The sequence below is a fragment of the Aedes aegypti genome, chromosome 2 (genome assembly GCF_002204515.2).
Source record: "Aedes aegypti strain LVP_AGWG chromosome 2, AaegL5.0 Primary Assembly, whole genome shotgun sequence".
Classification (NCBI taxonomy): Eukaryota; Metazoa; Arthropoda; class Insecta; order Diptera; family Culicidae; genus Aedes; species Aedes aegypti.
Genome location: NC_035108.1, coordinates 220892647 through 220917550, shown reverse-complemented (window position 1 = coordinate 220917550; position 24904 = coordinate 220892647). Strand labels below are relative to the sequence as shown.

Below are 24904 nucleotides of genomic sequence, written 5' to 3'. Positions count from 1 at the left end.
GCATTCGTATATCGTGTGGCAGGTACGATGATACTCTATGCCCAGGGAAGTCAAAGAAATTTCCATTACGGAAAGATCCTGGACTGATCGGGAATCGAACCCAGACACCTTCAGCATGGCTTTGCTTTGTAGCCGCGGACTCTAACTACTCGGCTAAGGAAGGCCCCCCAAATGTCTCCAATGCTATACAATAAAGCGAAGGTGTTTTGCCTCCTAGGGAACGTTTTGGAGCATGCTCCCCTACGATAAAAAAATATTAGCCTACTACCACAAAAGCTAAATTTCAAACCATTTTATAACATAGTTTGCAGTTTAGTTCAAGAAAAGTATAAAAAAATCCTTCAAGAAATTTTAGGGCTCCATATATAAAACGCCATTTGGTCTCAGCTGCGTACTGCGATCAAGGAAAACCAATTTTCTTAACCACGTGAGGCCAGTAATTTCCCACGCATCATTGAGATAGGCGATTACTTTTCTTGTCAGCAGCAAATCAGCCTTATAGGTAAACTTCATAGGTTAATTTTTTGAAGCAATACACTAGGTTCAGGGTGAGTATTATTTCCTATCAGTAAAATAATTAATCGCAGAAAAAAAACTTGAATGAATTTTAAAATCCACTGTATATTCAGTTTTCAACAACTACAACATTGGCCTTGCCAATACAAATCTAAAATAGTTATTTTTTATCTTAATTTCCATCTAAATGCTTTGTTTAAAAAGCATTACAGTTAATACGCACGAGATCTAAAGTCATACATTTTGATCAAATGTGAATTTTTTTTTTCACATAATTAGGTTATTCCTTAGTTAGTCTTAAACATTATGGTGACATGATAAACAATGGAGAAAATTTTCGGTTAGATATAACATTCTGTGGAAAACGTGTGTGCCAAATGTAACAGCTTCGGAACAACGCATGTGACCGGCTCCATCCCATTACCCCGAACGCCACTACCCCGAACGCCATTACCCCGAATGGGTCACTACCCCGAAAGCCATTACCCCGAATGGGTCATTACCCCGAACGCCACTACCCCGAATGAGCCATTACCCCGAATAGTATGAGATACAGTGAAATATATTGTTTTGCGGGCAAAAATGCGTCTCTAATGAAAACTGGTAATTAATGGTGCGTAAAATTCGTCGGTAAAATGTTCATTATATATTTTTCTTTCTTTTTTATGTCAGCTTTTCATTCGAAATATATTGTTGGCAACTTTTCTCATTCTTGCGGAGGTACCTTTTTATCAGCCCAGTGGGAACTTTCGAAGTTCAAGGGTTCATTTACAAATTCATAACGCCAAAAAATTCTATTTTTGACACCTACCGACCCGTTGGTACCACTTTTTGTATGGGCAACATTTTTTGTCCCCTTTAGCGTTACGAAATTTGTGAATGGGCTTTTGATTAAATAAGCCGTTTATTGACTGAGACACCTCCTTGTCAAATTACCATTATTGTACATGTTATATTGTTCCTGGACATAGAACGTCAAGGAAATGCTTAATGCATAAGATCCACCACTGGAGGAATTTGAACCCATAACCCTTAATATGGTCTTGCTGAACAGCTGCGTGAACACAGATATTTGAACTTCTTGGTGGTGTCCATATTTCAATTTTGTTTTAAAGCAAATATTTTCGTTTCTTTTGTATATATGTTGTGTCATAGCATGATATGACATATCATATTGTTACATATCACGTTGTTACAGTGATCATTCACGTCATAGCTGCAAACATTTCACCAGAAATTTCCCTTTCTTTCTTAAATAGGCTGTTCTTTCAGGTTTTCGTTGGACAAGCTAGTCAATAATATTTCCATATAGAACAGCTTTTTTTGAAGGAATATATCCTGAAGGCATTCACTCAAGTGAATCCTCCTTTAATTCTTATCAGTAATTTTCCCTTTCTTTCATCTTCTTGTATTGAAACAGACAGGTCTCTTATGAATTTGCTCACCGCTTTGCTGTCATCATCATTTCTTCATTGTGCTGAATCGGAAAAAAATAGTGATTATTTCATCGAAATTCAAATTAATGATCCCACAAACCAACGAAAGTTTTTACTGTAGGGGCAATCAAAGGCCGCCGTTTTTCAAACATGTACACGTGTATTACCGTTTCCTTGCTTTAGTGGAACGGTTGTCTATCAGGTTGGTTTTTTAGCGGGTTCCATAGACGAACATTTGCAGCAATTATCTCAGGGTGATCTTCCATTACCACCGCTTACGAAACAAATTCTTTAAGGAGATCTTAATGCTAGTAGCCCGACACCTACAATGAGTAAAGGAAGTGGGTTCCGACGTCCAATAAGAAACTTTACTACAACCTAATTTTGTTCATATTATAGCAATCCTTTGCATAATAAATTCACCCTTCTTTTTGAAATAGGCTGTTCTTCAGAGCATTGCAATGTGGCTGTGTGAATCTCACCAAAATTAGAGGACAAATCGAAATAAAACTTAGTATTCAAAAGTTATTAGCTAAAAAACTAGCTGCTTTTATATCTTCTAATGTTTGAAATATAAATTGTTGAGCCACTCGTTAAATACTCATAAAGAATCGTATAATTATCTCCACACTCTCTCACTAGAATAAGTTCCAAATTTTATGCATTCGGGGTAATGGCGTTCGGGGTAGTGACCCATTCAGGGTAGTGGCCCATTCAGCGTAGTGGCGTTCGGGGTAATGACCCATTCGGGGTAATGGCTTTCGGGGTAATGGCGTTCGGGGTAGTGGCATTCGGGGTAGTGGCGTTCGGGGTAGTGTCATAGAATCATGTGACCACAAACTGAGGTAAATGAAGAAAAATTCAATCTATGGTTTATTGAGACGAACGTTATGTATGTACAGCGGAAATCGAAATTCATGTATTTTTACCTTACTTATAGGAAATAGTAATCAAGTTGTTCTCCTGGGCGTCATGGACAAATAGTAGATTCAATTATAACAGAAGCAATTACTGTCATAGAGTAAAGTGGGGCAAAAGTAACAGTTGAAAAGAAATAAATACTACACAGTGGATCTACAACTTATTTGTAACATGAGACACTTTTACTGTTACATGTCATAAATCTTGATACATTTTGCGAAACATTGCCGATACAGATGAGATGTTTCTCTTCAATTGCTTTAATTGCGCTGCGACATCGAATGAGAACGATTTTTGCAATACCTGCGGAGGAAGTCAAAAGTTCGAAACACCGTTGTGTAACCCTTAAATTCTCATATAACATGCTTTAGATTTTTAACTCTTGAGTTGTAGCTAACGCACCTCAAAAGCTTAAACATTATACATTCGACTCATTGACTTGTATTGACGGATTTCACGCCAACTCGACACGCGTTTGGCAGCACCCCTTCAGAATTCGATGAAACTTTCTGGATGTCAAAAGTATGTGAAACTAAGATACTTTGCATATTTTGTTTTTTTCAAAATCGATCTAGACTAACATTTGGAAAGGGTCAAAGTGTTTTTTTACTTTTTTTTATAAACCCATATAACTCGAAAACGGTAAGACCTACAAAAATGGGGGACTGTCGTGAAATTTCCTGAAGTTTAAGAAAAAAATATTGAAAATATTGGAGAAACAAAAACACTGAAAAAAAAAATGATTCAAAACTCTAAAGTCGATTTAAAAAAACGGCTATTTCAGATTTTGATCATCCTTAAGCAAAAATTTTCGTAATTAAATTTACTAAAAGTCGTTCATACATTGCAAATTGGGCATATTTTAGGGAAAAAAGTCCAAAATATTTTTTTTTAATTTTATTTTTATTTCGCTTTAAAATGTCTTGTATGATCATATTTTCAAGTGATAAATGAGTTTTAATCACAAAATAGATTATATTTGTTTTACTGGAAGTAGTTAAAAGAAATAAAACGGAATTATACAGAGTTTTTTTTATTAATTAAATACAATTGATCTCGCACCAAACCGCTTATGAGAAAATCAACTCCGTCTAACAATCTGATGGGTTTTTTTTATGGTAAGAAAGATATCACAATAATATTTCATTTCTTATTTGGTCACAGCCAATCTTAACAGGTGTCTGAAAGGGTCAATATTATGCCTATGAAAAAAAGTCGTGGTTTGTTTTTATCATGCATTTTTATTTGTATTATTGCTTTATATCCTAAAACGTAGTATCTACACATAAATATTTACATTATTTTTGGGCTCTACTGAATAAATTGAATATTTTTGGTTCATCCTATGAATTGGTATACCGTTTGGCTGCAATTTGTGTATCACTAATAGGCATAAAACAATGATATTTTTGGGTACCAGGGGTAGTTTTAACCTTATCAAACAATTCCACCAATTCCTCTGACATTTTAACATTCATTAGATATATAACAGAAATTTAACTTGTTCATTAGATATATAACAGAAATTTAACTTGGTGATACATGTATCAGTTTGCTTCACTGCCCAGCCGAATAGTGGCAAAAAAGTGCCACTCTGCTTCCAATCCATGTAATTTTTGAAATTACATAAGCTGGCAAAATTTTCTTTATTTTTATAATTAGCTACAGCTCCATCTGACTTAAAAATAACTTTGAGAAATCGAACTTGACTTTTTCATAAACCCGTGTAACTCGAAAACGGTAAGACCTACAAAAAAGTGTTGTATGGGGTACTGTCGTGAAATTTTCTAGAATTTTTTAGAAAACAAAAATTGAAAAAATAAAAACATTTTCTACACTGAAAAAAAAAATGATTCAAAACTTTAAAATCGATTAAAAAAAACGGCCATTTCAGATTTTGATCATTCTTAAGCAAAAAGTTTCGTAATTAAACTCTGACATTTTAACATATTGTTCATTAGATATATAACAGAAATTTAATTTGGTGATACATGTATCAGTTTGTTTCACTGCCCAGTCGAATAGTTCTCGCGGAGTTGCGATTGTGTTTCCATAGTCTTTTGTAAAACTTGCTCTTTTTGGCCGTGGGATGTGGCAAAAAAGTGCCACACTGCTTCCAATCCATGTATTTTTTTGAAACAACATAAGCTGGCAAAATTTTCTTTATTTTTATAATTTGCTGCAGCTCCATCTGACATAAAAGTAACTTTGAGAAATTTAGTTTTTGTTTAACAAAATTAATCAATTTTTAAATAAATAGCTGAACACACTTCTGATATTATTAAAACTAACATTTTCCAATTTATTATCTTTTTTATGGTAAATCTTGAATGGGTGTATCGTTGCTTGGGAATTATTCCAGTGATATTCTTGAGCAGCGTTTTGTATGAAACAATAATTTTCAGAAAAGTCGCTAATTATCAGTATTTCAGCTTGTTTTAAGGAGTCATTTTTGTTTCGTAGAAAAGAAGACTGTTCTTTGCAAATAAAATCATGAGTTATGAGCTTATCAACTTTTTTTAGGTTGATAACAATACAAACATATTCATTATTTCTTATTCATCTGGCGTGTAACGCAGGTACGTTTAGTAAGTTTTTTTTCGCAAAACTTTTTCTAGGAGAGAATTTAATGGGGTATGGACAGTGAAGCGTATAGTACATTTTATATGCTACTGTCGCATCGCTGCTAAATTCACAAGAGGAAGTTTCAAAACATTCATTTGTGACATTCGGGTAGCTATTGATACATTCTTACTGCAGCCATGAATGTATCACCTGACATATATCATATATTGTAGAGGGCGTTTATTGAAAGCAACACATTTTTTTTATATACGGAAGACCACGATGGAGAGTTATGGGGTTATGGACAGCCCTCAAGCTAGTGCGGCTGGTTGACACAAAGATACATAGAAAAAAATCAATCGGTGCCATCGGTGCACATTTTGAGTACACATTATGAAAATACAGGTTAACGTCTACTACAGTAATTCAATACAACCGTGATATACTTTTAGGTGAGCGCGTGACTTTTATTTTCAGTATCGCATGCATGTTTTTGTTGCATGAAGGTAGTGGTAGTCAATGTGTGAATGTCACACTCACTACAGTTTTTGACGGTACATTTTCGTTCACTGGGTATGGATAAGGTTGTTGCTTTTCAAAGTTTACACTATTGTTGTGATATCTTTCAAACCATAAAAATCCGTCGGATTGTTAGACGGAGTTGATTTTCTCAAAGGCAGAGGCGAAGTCTATTGATTGCCTTCATTTAAAAAACATAATCACTGTATAATTCCGTTTTTTTTTTCAAACTATTCTCAATAAAAAATACAATCAATTTTCTGATTCAAACTCATTTATCACTTGAAAACACGATCATATTGACGGCTTAGAACAAAATCTTTGAAAAAAATTTCTTTTTTGGACTTAAAAAATTCGATGTTAGGATAACTTTTAAATATGCCCAATTTGCAACTTATGGGCGACTTTTAGTAAATTTAATTACGAAACTTTTTGCTTAAGGATGATCAAAATTTGGAATGGCTGTTTTTTTTTAAAATCGATTTTAAAGTTTTGAATCATTTTTTTTTTCAGCTTAGAAAATGTTTTTATTTTTTCAAAATTTCACGACAGTCCCCCATACAACACTTTTTTGTAGGTCTTACCGTTTTCGAGTTATACGGGTATATGAAAAAAGTAAAAAAAAAACTTTGACCCTTTCCAAATGTTAGTCCAGATCGATTTTGAAAAAAAAACAAGGTATGTAAAGTATCTTAGTTTCACATAGTCTTCACACCCAGAAATTTTCATTGAATTCTGAAAGGGTGCAGCTAATCCCTTTGTCGAGTTGGCGTGAAAACCATCATTTCTACATTTGTTTTACACAACGCATTTATTCTTCGTTACTCTGCAAAAAATGTATAACACACTTTTGTAATGTTAGCAATAACAATGGGTTTTGGTAGATTTCCGATGGGTTTTATGGTGGTTTTAAACGGCATGATTGTGAGCAAGTGATTTTGCATCAACATCTGTGTGCACCTCTTTCGGAAGAGGGGGGGCATCTAATTCTTCCGAAAGAGGTGCACTTTGCGAAAAAGGACCACGTGATTATTGAGCTAAAATCGAATTCAGGTTAACTTCTGCGTTCATAAGTCCTCTCATGGCATAGGGGTAACGCGCCCTAACTAGAGATCAGGGAGTCGTGAGTTCGATTCTCACTGAGAAGACGTGTAACTTTTTCGCAAAACTTCACATCAATTTGTCCATCTAATCCAATTGCAAATTATATGTAATGTTTAGCTTTTCGGTAGTTGTTAAAATATTAATGTTTATGAGATTCAAACAAATTAAACCACATGTACAGTGATGTAGGCATAACAAAATACACAAAATTTTGTTAAAAAGTTTGCTCAAAATAGGATTAATTGCAATACATTCAACAGTTTTTCACAAACCTAATGTTTTACAAAAATTCACGCAAAAACTAATATCTTTCTTAAACATATGGATTTGTTTTATTTTATCCTTGTTCCATACAACGGAAGTTAGATCGAAAATTATAATTTTCACGTTAAAAAATAACAAATAAGCGAAATGGATCTACATAGGCCACAAGTCTTCTACATGAATAGCACTTAGAAAGGATACAACTCTCATCCTGCAAGAAGCAAAATTGGAATATGAATACTATTTCCGAGTAAAAGTAAACCCTTTTGCTTTCTGTGATGGCTTCAGAAATTACTTTAACAAAAATGTTCATGTATTTCCTTTGGTGTGCAGAAGAATCTTATGCTATGCCCTTCTTCTTCGTCCAATTCGCACAATATCGTCTCACCAACAATCACCGAAAAGATGGAAGTCTTTAAGTAACAGTAACTGTTCGTATATACAAAAATGGTTGCTTACCTGTGACTGTCTAACTGGCGATGGACACGGTGACGTGCTGGCAGATGATTGGCTCCTGTCTATTTCGTCTGGTAGGTCCACTGAACCCGTCTTCATGCCACGGTTGGCGTATAGGAATTTTCTTTGGTTGCCCGAAGGGCTCGATGGAGCTGTTGATTGATAATAAATTCAATTAGAGGACAATTTCGTCCGTGGGCTGAAAACGCTTGGTAAGTAGTTTTTTTTTTCATTGTTCGTAAGATATTTCTGCAAGGATGCTTATATACTTCTTTGTATTTGGAATGTGTATAGTGATGGAGCGAGAATACAATTCAATACTTACAGTGTAATCTACTATTATTTGATGGTGGCGTGCTATGTTCTAAGTGACCACCAGAGCCTCCATGGCCGCTATGAGCGGAGGGCCCCGGGTATCGTCTTCGCATTTGTCCATGCAATTCGGACGATTCTGGTGAATCCAAGCTGAGTGATTTCATTCTAAGGTTCAGCTTTTGCCGACGTGGTGAGTGCGGTGCTATAATAATTTTTACATGATGGATAACGTTACTATATGATGTCAATTTTTTTTTCTCGATTGTTCATGCCAACATATAGGAAAAGAGGCTTTGAATGAAAGCAAAGAAGCATTCAGGCAACATAAAGAGACGTGAGAGCAGCGAATCGAACGTATTGCATGCGTTGATAAATTTATGTTCTGGGAAAACATGATTGATTTATTAGCTACAATTGGTGCATGAGATCATAAATTGTGAGAGATGAGAACGCCAAACAATTATGGATAAACATAATATACAATACAGGTTGCATGATTTTTCATGAACATTCATAAAGTGGATTTGTTATCAAGATTTTTATGTACTTTTAAAGTTGTATTAAAGTTCACATCTCAAAAGTTCAAGCGAGAAAACAAGTTATTTAATTAGTTTACAAACGTTATAAAATTGACACAATAACCACTACCAAATGCACCAAAATGTCGCGCCAAAATATGAAACACCGTTTCGGTGAGTATCCATATTTACGCGAATGTAATAAATAAAACATCTGTGATGACACTCGCTTCAAAAGCCAAATCCAAACACATCACACCTAATCAATGAAATGTTTCGTAAAATATGTAGCCAGTTGGGTGTTAGTAAGGCACAATCAGATTTTCCCGGAAAGCCAAAGATTTACCCTTCAATCGCTTTACTCTTTCTCTTCATTGTGTAGATATTCCAAAAGAAGCATCTTTTATCGTTCGGAAAGCTCATGCTAAGCATTTCAAAAGAATACATCAGCACGGCCAACGAGAGATGACACGGCGCTTCACATTTTTCGACACTACATTCCTTCCGGTGCCGAGGCAAGTATTCGTGCTTTTTTTGGAGGATAGAAGCGACGCCATAGAACGTCGTAAGCCATTACATCATTATCCAAATTGGATTAATGGCACAACCGGCATACTGGTTCCTTATTGTACGCCATTCTTCATGCTTACCGGCCACGGATGCAGTTCCCTTAAGACTTTTCGATTGCTGATCAATTGAAGTTGAAATTTTATTCGTTCTACTCGACTTGACATGCTTGAACACGGCTCCCATTGAGATTTGAGTTTATGAATCTGATGATTTGCGATGCTATTTTTGTCTTCAAGTTAGTTGATATTGTGGTTATTTGACACTTAAACTTGGTCACATAACGGGTTAAATTGATGACGCATTGAAGCCACACCGCACATCTTCATGAGCCATAGACGATGGAAATTTGATCAATTGCTTACCATCAGTGAGTTACCAATCGATCAAGTTTTCAGAAACGGTATTGTAATAATCGTAATAACTGATAGGGAACATAAGATGAAAAGAGTATTTTTTCCAGCTAGAATTATTTGACACACGATTAAGCGAGGTTACACAAAAATGAGTACGATACATACAAAATATAGCTGTTGTGTATTCAAAATATGCTGAAAACCAGCAACTAAGATGATTTATTTTTCTTTGTTGCAAAATATAATCGCATAGTTTGGGAAAATTTGGCAGAAATCATCATAAAACCTATTTTTCGGGATGTGTGAAAATTACACATATGGTGTGTTGGTCGAAAAGAACCCGGTTTTTTTTTTTCAGAGAACATGTAATTCTTGATGTATGTTTATCCCTAATCACATTTTACATTCTCGCTTCCTTTATCGCGTCACATTATCTCTTTTATAGACTGCGCTTTGAATAATATTCAAAATAGGGGAAAAAGTAGTAATATGAACACTTAAAGTTAATCATCTTATTTCTGATAGAAAAATGAGGAATTTGAATAGTTTATCGCACAAAATCAAAAATTGGTATATTATCTAAAGTAGCGACACGAATTCAAACTAAAATAGCTAAATTTCACATGTTGTTATCGCTACCAAAAAACGATGCAAATGTTCATTTCACCTGCTCTTTGTGGGTTAAATGAACAGCAGTTGGTGGCAGACTTTGGAAAATTTAACGACCATTGACACACGAGCCTTAATTTCATCCCATTTATCCGCCTGCATTCATACAACACGAATGACATTTATCGTTCGTGGAAGATAACAAGCCATGAACAAAAACAAGACAGACACACACCACCCACTGTTTGGCGCTGATCACTGTGTGTAACATTCGCTGACCCATTCTAATTCTGATCAAGAAACAGAGGCTTTTTATGTTCTTTGCTATGTTTTAACCAAAGGAGTGTTCAATGGTCCAATAGGTTATAATAAAGGCTGTATTACCAGTAAAAAAAGAAAGTTATTACCTATTTTATGCAAAATATAAATCACCCGAATGGCTCGATACTGTTGCAGTCTGTGAGAGTTGCTGCTCTTTAACGCTCAGGTGTCACGTACCAAACGAGAAAGTGAATGTTCACATTCATAGGGCTCTCCGAATGCGATGTTCCACGAACTGTTATGGTTCGTGAACTGTTACGCTCTCCGAATATGGTTCGATCGACTTATTTGGTTCAAAATCCAAATACTGGTTGGTGGTAAAATGAACATTATGCAAAATATGTAAGCAAATCGAATATTTTTGAAAATTTTCGTTGCATTTCCGAAAATATATCAATGAATGATTGTAACCCATTCAAAAATAAATCTAAAGGTATAAGATTTGACATCATATCATATCTCTGTGATCATATCATAACGATATTCACCCCACTGAAACACCTCAAGACCTCCGTGCTAAAAGTAACGTCAGCTCGTGTTTTCAAACGTGGTTTCCTAAAACTTTAGTTTTCGTTGATATATTTACTTCAATTGACTTCCGTGCATGATTAAAATTTATTGAAATTTGTTTTTTCTCGGTAAAAGGCACGGTGTTCATTTTACCATCTATATTCATTTTTCCACCACTTCCCCAACCGTTTCTTTATATTGAAACCTGATGCATAGTAGGCTCTGTTGACTGAAACAACAAAAAGAAGAAGAAGAAGCTCTCGTCATTTGAGAAGCTCCATCTTTGTTCTTATAGTGTGTCCCAGAAAGACGATTTTGATAACAAGAATTAGATATTTTTTCGAACACATAAATATTTTTATGTATTTGTATTTTTTCTTACGGCATTTTAATTATCGCCTGTAAAAATTTTGTTTGATAAAATCCATTTACATTGAAATTTTTGATTTTGAAAAATCAATTCTTATCTTGCCAGCACAAAAAAAAATCGCTAGTTTCTCTGTCCACACAAGATAACTTCACGAAATCATAGTTTTCAGGCATTTTCGAAATTAATAAAAACAATTGATTTCTAATTTATTTTGTCAGATATCTATACTTTTGAAAAGGTAACAAATATTTTAGATTTTTACATGTTGTTCGCATGTGAGCACAGCTGAAATCGGATTTTTAGTTTCTATTCAATTTTTAAATAATTGAGTTTATAGCTTCTAATAAAAAAAATAAAAACCCGATCATTTATTGTATTGACAATGATTAATATATTTTCCAGATTTGAAGTGTACGCACTTGATAACCTAGCACATGTTTCATACAACGTAACATCATCAACACAGAGTCACCCAAAATTTTCTCTTAATAAATTCAAGAATAAAATGTGTGAAAATCAAATTTTCATCTGCACTAGTTTCGAAATGGCAGTACGGTAGAATCGTGCCCATACATTTCGGGACACCCTATGTTTAGTATGTTTTTGCCGAATTGTTTAGATTATTGCCCAAAATTGAATATATTGACAATTTGGTGGTCAGACACTTTTTCTCTTAAATCGACATTATTGTACTAATACCATATACATACTATACCATCCCAACTAGCAAATCATATCAAACTTATAGTAGAAACAAGTGGTCCCGAAAAACTTCACCTTGCACATAAAGTAGGCAATTGATAAATGATATGCAATCTCCCATACAAAATAACACATTAGATTTCTTTTGTTTGACGATTATTTCGGAGACTTTCATAAACTTCTTCTACGTTAGAACACGTCAGAACCCTGGGCGAATGCAACAGTGGAAAAATGTGAAAACCCATTGAACCGTTCTGAAGCCATTTCGTTACACACACAAACCCCTTTTCATTCATATAGATATATCATATACCGTTGTATAAACTTTAAACAATACAAAAACCTAGTTTTCATTTACTAAGAATATATTTACACACTCAAAACATTTACCCAAAAATTAGTAAAATATATGTAGCTTTAACATCAACTAGTGTTTACCCAAAGTGGTGTTTGTAATGATTGTAACTAAATAACTCGTCAATTCATAATTCTGTTACTTTCAGTAAACCAAGATATTCAAACAATCAGAAAACCACTAAAAATTGAATATAAAATGTGAAAAGTCTTTTATTTATACAAATTACATCACATCCCCACTATATGGTGAATTAAATCGCTTGAGTGACTGGTTTCCTCACATAAAACGCTATTTTCTGAGTTCTTTAGCGCATTTTGTTTCGTCAAATCGATCCGTAGAAGCTGTTAAATACATTTTGTTATCATGCATTTAGTCGCATAAGAATACTTATTAGTTCGCAATAAGATCTATACACTCGTATTGCAAACTTATTTTCAATATGCACATATATCGACTCCGCTTTTGTACGTACAAGGTAAGTTTGCGACAACTTATACGGAATCATTAACACAAAAGGTGGCTTCGTTATACATTCTGGTTGTCTGGGTACCATTTTAAGACGTCAGGTCTGTATCGGTAGTTGGCTAGGGGCTAAGTTGGGTCAAAATACACGGGACCATAGTATGATTGAACCTGTCCATTTTGATGTGCCAGTTATAAAAACCAGCGTGCCAAATCATAAACTTGTGAATGAATCTGATATTACTTACAGAGAATAGTAAACAGTATAAATGCGTTCTGCATTTTTGTTCAAAATGGTGCATGCCATTTGCACTGTCCACTAAAAACAATCTTAGATACAACCCTGTAGACCATCCTGAATGACAGCATATTAGGCTTCGAGGCGAATCTCAGCACCAGAAGTCATTTGAACCGATAATTGGCCTCACCGTCACCCAGCGCGTGTAGCATGCCGTTCGAAGCGTTGCACTTTGCCAATGCATTAATTAGCGATGTCAGAGGTCATTTAAAATTTATTACGGACCATCCGGACACCTTGGCGAAGGCTGTCGATGACAAACAACGTTTTCCGCACTTGCGAAGCATATTCTACCTTAAGGGTACATTATTGATGTAATACTCGACTTCCTCTCGCCTAGGCAGATTGATAAAGTTGCTGTACTAGCTGTGAACTAGTTGCGGGAATCGGCTCTTGACAGCATGGCATGGAAATAGCTCCCCAAGAAAGCCATACTAGCAGATTGCTTCTTCCCGTTGCTTTGGCGCTAATTTGCATCCTGTAATAAATATGTATCAAATTGATCTACGTTCAACGCAATAGGATTATTTATGGTTTCGGTGCCATTCGACTATTTTCGGAAAAGTAGTTCCAAACGTTTATTTTATAGTGTTTTGCAATAAGAGCACTGCAACGCAGACAGAACGAACAATTTCCCCATATTTTTGTATTAATTGAAATAAATACAGCACAAACTTTTACAAGCTGCTGTTACCTATAGTTATCTAGTTCATAAGAATTTATCACAATTGACCGTACAACAAATAAGATTTCAAGATTGTGATGGAAAACCAAATATGTTTGATAGGAATTTCAGTATGGGACTCTGGGAATCTAGCAGTATCTTACATGTTTTGTCACATTTTGAAGATCTACTTGGACGTCAAGCGCACTTTTGCACAATTTTGCCTGCACCTTTTCACGAATAATTTCTATGATTTTGATGTAGCATTCATGATTTCGTTAAGCAAATTCATGTATTTTAAAAATATTATTTTATCTATGATGCAAGCTGCTATTGATTTTAAAATAAAGCCTTGAAAGAAATCAGTGAAAACTATTTTAGAGTATATTTGGAGATATTTTAAACTTATGTTATGATCCATTCTGATTCGAATTTCCCGGACGCTTCAAATCCCGAACACCGGACTTTTTTTTATCCAAAAATTGTTAATTCACAGATGAAAGCTTCACTAATAGAATATAGAAGTCGTCATAATAATGGATCCAGAGTGGAAAAAAATAGAATATAGTCCAAATATACCATTAAAAAGACGAGTGTCTGGCTTTCGAAGCGTACAAAAATTCGAAACAGCACGATCAATTTTTTTTTTATTTTGTCAATTTTGGACAAATTTTCGAACTACAATGAATATTTACGGTTTCTTGTGCTTTGAATTGCCAAAATCTTATTTATTTATTTATTTATTTTGTCATCGTCTTGAATCATAAAAACAATTCCCCAGACTTTAGCTTATTCTAAGTTCCTTATCCTATTCTCGAACACATACTTTGAGATATTGAAATCAAAAACAGCACTTACATTATTAAACGAACGAAAACATTTATCCAACGGATTATTATATCCGTAGGAAGTCCTATGACGTCTTACAAACAGTAGATCACGTTCACGCAACTGACGAGATGGCGCATACAGGGACACATTAAGTAGCAACGATGGACAATCAACATTACCTACTAACAAGTCGAAAACAAAAAGTCTCTGCAATTTAGCTCTTCTTGTCGAGAGTGTTGCCAGAACGACGAGGTTGCAGCGGCTTGTTTAATCCGGGAGATCATTTGAATGTGTCCATGGCAGTTGGCGAAGAGCGTGTCTTATCAGTAAAATGATTGTGGTGATTTTTCTTCTAAAGTTAATAATAGTTTGACAGGGATGCACAAATCGCCAACTAGAGCAGCGCCACCATCGTTTCTTAGCTTTACGGTAGATCACAAAAAACTGGCAATAAACTAACCTTAAGTTCTAGTTTTTGTTAAGTTATTTAATATTAAATACTAACGGTCCCGTCAAACTTTGTTTTGCCATCAAGTAGGCTGCTGAAAAATGACATGTAATCTCCCATACAAAACAACAGATTAGTTTTCAATTGTTTTTCCAGTTATTCCAGAGAATTTTCCAAATCGTTTCCTTTACTCAAACACTTCGGAATAGTCGACCAATGCAACAGTGAAATAACCATGTAAGTCCATTAGTCCGTTCTCAAGCCATTTCGTGATATACAAACACCATTCCATTTTTATTTATACAGATGTTTATCAAACACAAAAGTGTACGAACTCTAGAACAAGCATCACCAAATTAGTAACTTTTGGTAAGAAACTCTTTCGTGAAGTTTTATGAATAAGCGTATGACTGTTGGTATAACACTCTTAATTAATCTTTTAGTCTCCATGTAGGGAATGGGTTAATGTTTGATCAAAGATCTAGATCCCAGCAAATTGGGAAACGTTCAGTTTCAAAAGTTTCAAAAGTCATGTCAACCCTTTACCCTCTTCCTCGATGCAAACTTATTTTATGATGATTCTATAGATTGCTTAGTTTGGCTGGACATCTTCTCCTACACTTGAAACAGGATCTAATTAATGACTATTTGCAATAATTTGTGTAATGTTGTTGACGTTGAGAGATACAAATAAACTCGATCATGTCTCTTGCCATTGCCCAAACATTCTTGAGGTAATTCTGAAGTGTATCCCTTATAAAAGAAGAACTTAACAGACATGGGATCGTCCATTAATCACGTTAGGAGTAATGGGGAAGGGAGGGGTATGAGATATCTTACGTGCCATATAAATTATTTTTCATTTTCATACAAAATATCATACCATAAGGGGAGGGGGTCGAAAAACCGACAAAATAGTCTTATGCAATTAACGGACAGTTCCTACGTCTATCACATATCATATAACATTCTTTGATTACATTTTATATAAGAAAATGGGTAGATCACTTCTACTCTCTTAAGTACGTATCCAACTAATCACAAATTCCAGTTGTTGCTAGGACGTGGCCAGAGAAACTCTCGATTATTGGAGGATGGGTCAACAGAACATGCTAAGTTTGAATACTCCAAGATTAGTGAATAAGGAGGAGTCAAAGCTTATTGAATTGTATGTGACTTGACACCTACCATGTATCGTAGGTGTTCAACATTAACATAGGGTCTAATTGAAAAGCATGAGACCCAGATAGCCATAGCGGTAAACGCGCAGCTATTCAGCATGACCATGCTGAGGGTCGTAGGTTTGAATCCCGCCGGTCGAGGATCTTTTCGTAAAGGAAATTTTCTCGATTCCCAGGGCATAGAGTATCTTCGTGCCTGCCACACGATATACACATGCAAAAATGGTCATTTGGCAAAGAAAGCTCTCAGTTAATAACTGTGTAAGTGCTCATAAGAACACTAAGCTGAGAAGCCGGCTCTGTCCCATTTGGGACGTAACGCCAAGAAGAGGAGAGGAGGAGGCTATTGAAAAGCATTTAAATTAATTCAAAATAAGTATGTAGTTTAAAATCCATACATTTTGAAAACTTAAAAAAAAATCTTGTGTTAATAGGAACGGAATAGTTTGTTGACAAAATCGGAACGTGACAAAATCGGAGCGTGACAATATCCGAACGTGATAAAAACGGATCATACCTGTATATATAAAAATCTGCTCATTTACCATAAATTTCAAGAGAACACAATTTGTTGTTGTATACGTTTCATGTCGTGTTTACGCATCTTATGAAAATTTATCATTCTGAATGAACATAATTCCAAACAGAACAAATGGACTGGTTGATAGCATGAACAAACATATATTTTTAAGTAACTTGTGCAAGATAGCAATTTTCATTGAGATTTGATTTGACGTTACATAATATTATATCAAGATTTTAACAGTTATGAAAGAGACGGGATAATGCTACATTTTACCAAATGCCACTAGAGTGTCCATTCCGGGACGAAAAATCCCGGGATTTCAGAAATTTCGGGATTACTCGTTTCCCGGGATATGAGTTATGCAGTCACGGGAATCCCGGATTCCCGAAATGATTGTAAAATTTTATAAAATCTAGTGAACTTTAATGCAAAACAATGACATTTTTTTCTCATACCCAAACGATATATTAATTATAATTATATTAATCAGTCTAGTTGCAAAGGTCTTTTATTGCGTTTCTTTACAAAACACCGGGCGATAAGGTGGCTAATAATCGGTAAAATGACTTTTTCTGATAGCTTTTTCTTGTTCATAATTCCATGGTTAGCACTTCTATTAAGATATTCCTGGAATATCAGGACAGGATCTTTATATTTTAATTGATACAGTATGTCAAAGTTAGAGTTTTTTTTTTAGAAAAATAAAGAATTCAGTGCAAACGCAAGGTACTCATTGAATACAATGTACTGAATTTTTCCAATATTTTAACCATTTTACAAAAAAAAAAACAGCTCAAAAATAATTTAAAGAATAACTGAATATCTCTAAATCATTCATATCATCATTTCAGATAAGAATACTAAATCATTCATATCATCATTCAAAATACAGATATTCCGGTGAAATCTACTATTTTTACCGACAAAATCCGTGAAATCTACGAATTTACCGGAATCCGAATTAAAAAAGTCCGTGAAATATCTTATTTTACCGGAATACATCCGTGAAATAAACAATTTTACTGTAACCCTGTGAAATACTAACGAACAGTTAGGTAACAGCATTATTTTCACCTCTGTGAAATCGTGTGACAGCCGCTCTGGCAGGCATGACCTTTCTTTTATTTCAGTTTTTGTACATCACTAACAAGCAGTGAAAGCTGGCTTAGTGGTAGCAAGCCTGCTTCTTGATCGGTAGGTCGAGAGTTAGAATCCCGGTCAAACCATTTTCTGGCAACGTGTAGAAGAAGGATATTGCTTTCATCTGACACAAAAAGAAATTGGCGGCCATTTTGAATTTAGTTAAGTAAAAAACTAGGTTAACAATAATGATATTTACTTATGGAATGAACGATTGTCTTAATCATGTTCTACGATTTTGACGTATATGGCGAGTGCAATTAATGAAAACATCATTTTTTGTACACCAAACAAACAAGCTATCAATCGTTGGTGTTTTCTTTGAGTGGAGTGATGAATAAGAGCATATATATAAGTGAAAACATGTGGCGGCCATCTTGGATTTTGAAACCATTTAGATTTTAAGTAGTAGAATGTATTTTCGCTTGGTTAGCACTTGTTGAATTTTAAGGCTACCGTATCGCTTACTCATCTTGTTCTTATTTTCTAACAAAAATCAAGATGGCGGCCAAATTCAAAATAACCGCCAACATATTTTCAGTCCCATATGAAAGCTATATCCTTCCTCTACACGATGCCATAATGTTTGGTATGTGTTCCAAGGGAAATATGAGACATATCAAGTGAGGAAATACCTAAGATTCTGTTTTATATCAAACTGTTTAGCTAGCTGGCGTACGGGGGGCCAACCAATTTGAGAAAACCAAAAGAACCACTCTTTAGTTGAAGCATATACTAGTGATCAGTGACATAAATTTGGAATTCTCATGATGGGTGCCGATGGCGGTCTGGTTTAGCTAAAATTGGTCATATGCATTATACCGTAATCCGGGGGCAAATTGATCACTGGGGTGAATTTGATCACGTCGGTACTAAATAGCATTTCCTTTCAAGGATTCTTAATACTTCGTTGGTATCACATATATTCAATGTTTTCTAGTTTATAGATGTCAAATGATGATTTTAAACTATTTTATTTTTATAATGGTCAGTTTTGCATAGAAATATTCACAGTTTTTGAAGGTGTAATCAATACGGTTGGAAATGTTGGTACTAAACAATCTGCTGGTGCTAAGCCTGCATGAAAACTTTGAGTGTTAAAAATGTTGTGTAAGCTTCAGTGTGAACTGCTGAACTCATTTTTGAAATCGTATAGTATAAGAAGAATAGCTTTATGCTCATAAACCCGTTTATTGTTGAATAACGTGCTTATTTCAATGGAAATTGCATACGTTAAGACGTATTGTGCAGATTTACTAAGTTTAATTTTGCAATAATATGATGATATTTACAAATTTTAAGAATTTTGACATCAGTTTTGGATTGAGGAGAGCCAAATTTATTAGAAAGGGAAATTTTACATTCTAAAATATGCTATATTATATAGTGATCAATTTCGCCCCAATGTGACATTTTTATTTTTTGAAATTACAACTAATTTTATGATATGTTAAAATTTATTTCATGAAAAATCGATTACATAAACTGATAGAGATCAATGAAGTACTGATTTTACCGAAATAAATTTGACAATATATGAATTCCAAAGAATAGCATTAAAAAAAGTTGTGAAATAATGATCAATTTGCCAAGTTTTTTCAATATTTATTAGCAGTTATTTCAAGTAAAACAAACTTATTATAATAGTGTCAAATATTTAGTGATAATGTTTTAAATTTCATCCTAATTCGATAGCAGTCCTTAATCACACTGTGTGATACAGATATCAGAAAACAAAAATCCTTGGTGATAATTCCATCATCGTTGATATCTGTTATCATGTATTGGCTTTTTTTAGCAATTGCCAAACTTATCTGGGCCATCAAGTAATGATATAATTTTAAAATGAAAATAATACCGATAGAAATTTGTATCAATATTCCTAGGAAATACACCAAAACCCTTCTTAAAATTTCTAGGATAGTTTCGCAAGGAGAGGGAATACTTGATTCTTTATACATTCTTCTTTTATTCTTCCACAATTGTGCAGAGTCAGATAAGCGTTCTATGAGCCTTTTCATTGAACATTTTCTTTTCCGAAGTTGCCGTTTTTGCATTGACCTGGAAAATTTAGTCGCCGTGGACGCAGACTGCAAGATAAGGCCCTCCTGCCAAAAAATCCGTAGTAAACGTATCCAGAGTTATTTCACACAATTTCATAAAGATTTCTCTGAGAATTTATTAATTTTTCGGGATTGCACGAAAAACTTAATTTTACCATTTTTTTTGTAAACGTTTTGAATGAAAAAGGAATCAAAACAACAATTTCTCAAACTTTATTTTTATAATCTCTCGAGCTAGGCATTTGTTATGTAATCGATACGGCACAGAGAACGCCAACCTGTAAACAAAAAAAAACAAACAGCAGTGCTTCGACGAAGGAAAGAATCAAGGCCAATGCTTTGAAAAATTCTGGAGCGTAATTAAGTGGATGCTGCTTTATTCCTGCGTTCAATTTGCTTCTTGTTTGCAGCGTTCGGTGATTAAAAATGGGCAGGAAAGTGTCGAACAAAATAGTGTTAATTAACCGAATTGCGTTTTCTTTGCTCCGTAGTCTGAAGAAAAGATTTTGCAGTAAGTGAATGCAAAAGGCAAAGTATTTTTTTTTCTTTGTGTAAGTTCTTCAATTCAAATTCGAAATTTTAAAACTGATGTAACTTCCAGTAAGTGGAAGTTGTACACCTTAGTTATTCCTTTCAGGACAGACGATTTTTCAGTTTTATGGTCAAATGTCTCTTGATCAGTGGCAACGCTCCAGGATGGATTGTACTCTGTAACTCATTGGTTCTGGAATCGTAGATGAGTGAAAGGAATATTAAAATTGAGTCGTTTCAAAAAAGTATGTCTTTATAATTTTGCTGTATTATCCCGAAATGATCTTAAACTTAGTGAAATGGCGATCTTCTGTTGATCTTCGAACACTATTGAAGTGAAATAAGTGAATTATTGCTCTGAGAAACACTATGCAAGAAGAGTTACAGTGTTATTTCAGATTTTTGATTGCTACGGCGTATTTACAAATACGAATAAATTACGTATTCGCGAAATACAAATAAATTATGGAATAAACCTAAAATAGCAATGAGCCACAAAAATGAGTTGTGTGAAGAAGAAATAATTCAGTATTGCGTGTTTTTGCTATATTTTTGCATTCAAATGCTTTTTAATTGTAAAAAAATAAATTATGGATTGCTTCAAATTAGAATACCATCCCTCTACGATTGGTAACATTTTTGTTTTGTGTATAGCCCTTGAATACATTGTCTGAAATTGAGAACAGAGGAAACAGGAAGTGAATGGAGTAGCGAATGTTTTTGGCAGCCATTTGTGTACTCAAGTAATTTTTACTTTAAGGATAGTTCATGATAATTTCACGCCTTCTAAAAATTTTGAATGAGATGCTATGGTTAATGATAATTATCTCAAAATATTTTTTTACGCTACCGTTCCCCGATAGAAAAATGGGTTACCTTACTGTGTACTATTAAATTATTAAAACAAAACGTCAAAACGGCAGAAAGTCGAAAGACACAATATCGTAAGTCAGCAACACATTGAAAAGACTAATGGTTGAAAAACAATAGGTTCTTGGGATAAAAACAAGAGACAGAAAAAGAAGTACAATGTTACTACCAGTCAATCTATTTTTGATGTTTTGCCTTGCGACATTTTGACCACGAACCGTTTTGTGCACCTAGTGTACATTTGGAATCGCTCATTACAATTTGCATTCAGAAGAGGTGAAATTGGAATGCAAATCGAAAAAAAACAAAACCTCAACTTTCTCTCAAGTATGAAAAACATTTATTTGCTTAAATCTCCCAAGCCTAAACGTATCCATGTACAGAAACTAAATTTCCCCTTTGATATTTTTTATATCCCCCTCGTAGCAACGAACAGTCCACCCGAAACTTGTGCACTAAAACGATTACAAAAAGTTGTATGGAAACGCAAACCTCACTGACAGCCGTGTTTTCCACAAAACATGACATGCATTATTTCTGACCTCAGACCGTTGCCTGCCGTCTGGTGAAACTTTGCGCCAAACTCTGAAAATCAATGCCGCTGAAAATGTGGTTTACCGAAACTTATGTGGGCCATCAGCAATATAAATCAGTTTGAATTAAATTTCCTCGCCACCGCCACAGTGCGTGAAAGACAGTTATGGTTTGCGATAAGTGTCGGTGGCAGTGGTCAGCAGTTGAATTGAAACCGATAGCTGGAGAGCCCAGCTTCACTTTACCTATTATGAATGTGTGCTTTGGACAGAATCCAATACGGTGATTCCGTGGTAGGGTATATGCACCGGTATCCGTCATAGTTCTAGTATTGGTTACCTTGGATTACGACACAAGTACGCATAAGTCGTTTAGTGTTCATTAAATCACTTTAAAATTGTCAGTGTTTAACTAGAAATGACCAAGCGTTTTAAACGATTTCAGTAAAACTTTTTTCAAGCATTCTGAATAATAAAACATTGCATTGCATTGTTTACTGTAATTCTTCTTCTTTCTGACATTACGTCCCAAATGAGACAAAGCCTGCTTCTCAGATTAGTGTTCTTATAAGCACTTCCCACAGTTATTAACTGAAAGCTTTCTTTGCCGATCGACCATTTTTGCATGTGTATATCGTGTGGCAGGTACGAAGATACTCTATGCCCTGGGAATCGAGAAAATTTCCTTTACGAAAAGATCCTCGACCAGTGGGATTCGAACCCACGACCCTCAGCATGGTCATGCTGAATAGCTGCGCGTTTACCGCTACGGCTATCTGGCCCCTGTTTTTTCTGTTTACTGTAATATTGGAACTTATTTATTTGATCAAACATCTGTATCAAAATAGCATCGGGGTGATCATAATTATACTTAGCTCTACAAGGACAAAAAGCATCAAAGTCAGTCTGCCTGAACACTGACCAAAAGATCTAGCAACATTTTCAGAAACGTCAAGATTTGCTGAGAAAGTTATAAAGAAAAATCATTTTCTTATATTTTTTGCTCCTTCGAATCCCATTTCGACATGGTGTTTCTAAATTTACAAAAATCATTGTAGGTGGCGAATTCAGAGCAAGTAGTTTATAGCATGGCGAATACCGGTGCAGGTGATCCAGTATTCGCCACCCCAATTTTCAATATAAAAACAAAGTGTCTGACCAATTACACAGCGCAACAAAAATGACATTTTTGCGTGTCTCAAGGATCAAATTATGTGTCTCTAGTAGATTTGGGGTTGCTGAATCTGATGCCGTTCTCAGAATTTTCCCAGCACGTCACAGTTTTTAGCTACAGGTCGCCAAAGTTGTATAAAACATTGGTTTTATTGATGTTTACCTAAATTTTTAGGTATATTATATCAAACTTTTTTGTGATCTTATCCACCAAGCATGCAAAACAGAACTTAAACTTTCGTTTTAGATATATTTTAGCTGAAATTTCACGATTAAATGTAGATTAAACCGATGTTTTCAACATGTTTGCAGTCTCCATACAAAATTCTTCGTTTTTCTTATATGTAAAAATACAATACTTTTCTAAACCATCAAAACATAAGTTTTTCGTATCAAAAGTATTATAAACTTTCATGATAAGTATTGTTATAGTCAAGTCAAGTCTTTGTACAGGTCGGACGTATTTCATATTTGCTCCGCTTCAAATAAATCGCGCGCGTTTGTTTTTTTTATTTTGTTCCTTTGTCTAACTGCTGCGTAAGTGAATCATGCCGTGCGCGAGTAATAATTGTACCGTCAGTGACGATAAACATGTGTGGTATTGCCATGGGTCGTGCGGAAAAAAGTTCCATGCTGCGTGCGTTGGCGCTCAAAGGAACCATGAGCAGAGTATCCTGTCATATATGCTTCCGCTCTGTTATGACTGTCAGAAGCGATTTGTACTAGAAGCGAACTTTGAGAAGTTTTTCAATCAGCAACAAGAGACCAACAAACTCAATAATTTATTGATGGAGTCGAATTACAAAATTTCATCCAATTTAAATAAATTCGATATTAGCGAAGGGTTTGAGAGCATCGAAATGCTATTGAACGACCTGAAAAGTGATTTCAAAGCCATCGCAGCAAAACATAACACTACAGCTGAAGAAATTGCGAAAAGCTCTGCTCAAGTGAATGAATTGGCATTGCGTTGCAAAAATGGAAAACAAGACGACGTTGCCATAAAAAACCACTTGACATCACTGTTCGACATATCAATGCAGGCCACCAAGAACAGCATAATAGAATATGTTGATGTACTCACTTCCGATTTGACACGGGAACTTAAGAATATTTGCACTGAATTTGAAAAAGTCAGTAGTTTGATTATTGATATGGCTAGCCATTGTTCAGAACATAATGCGAGCCATGCAAATTCATCATCGGCAGATATCATAGATGAATTGAAGCAAATTTCAAACGCCGTAAATTCTCTTGAAAAAAAAGAGTACATCTTCACACCCAAATTTGGGGACAGAGATGATGTCCGCGCAAGCTGAAAACAATTCTGGCTGGCGACTGCTTGGCACGCAAAAAGTTTGGAAGGCTAGTTGGGCAGAATACGATGCACGCCAACTTCGTCGCTTGAATCAACAAAAAAAAACGCAGATAAGGCAAGGAAACGTCGCAAGCGCAACGCAGTGCGAATATCAAATACCAATTCATACAACTCAGTCCGCAACAACAACAACAACAACAATGGAAACAACAATGACGACAGATCCCGGAACAAATATAAAGGGATACTCAACAACAATAAAACGGTCTTTAATAAAACCAACAAAGGCAGCAAACCCACATGTAGCTATTACAACTACAACAATAACAACAAATGCAATAGTCAACAAGCAGCAACAAGCTCTCTTCCTCCGGATAAGGATCTTTTGGCAGCAGCGAAGGTGAAATTCTCTGGTCACTCTACTGCAAATCAACGAGGTATCAAGTTTCAACGAGGAGA

At 35.0% G+C, this 24904-nt stretch overlaps 1 protein-coding gene across 18 annotated transcripts in view; it reads right to left on the bottom strand.

Moving 5' to 3' along the window:
- The window catches only part of LOC5567708, a 424671-nt gene that overhangs the window by 13920 nt on the left and 385847 nt on the right, over nt 1-24904 (bottom strand). For 17 of the 18 annotated variants that reach the window (XM_021844068.1, XM_021844074.1, XM_021844070.1 and 14 more), the window contains 2 exons: nt 8107-8298; nt 7785-7933 (listed from right to left, as the gene is read on the bottom strand). In XM_021844068.1, the coding sequence (XP_021699760.1) occupies nt 7785-7933; nt 8107-8298 (341 nt within the window). The remainder of the gene's footprint in view (nt 1-7784; nt 7934-8106; nt 8299-24904) is intronic. The other variant, XM_021844080.1, reaches the window with a different exon arrangement.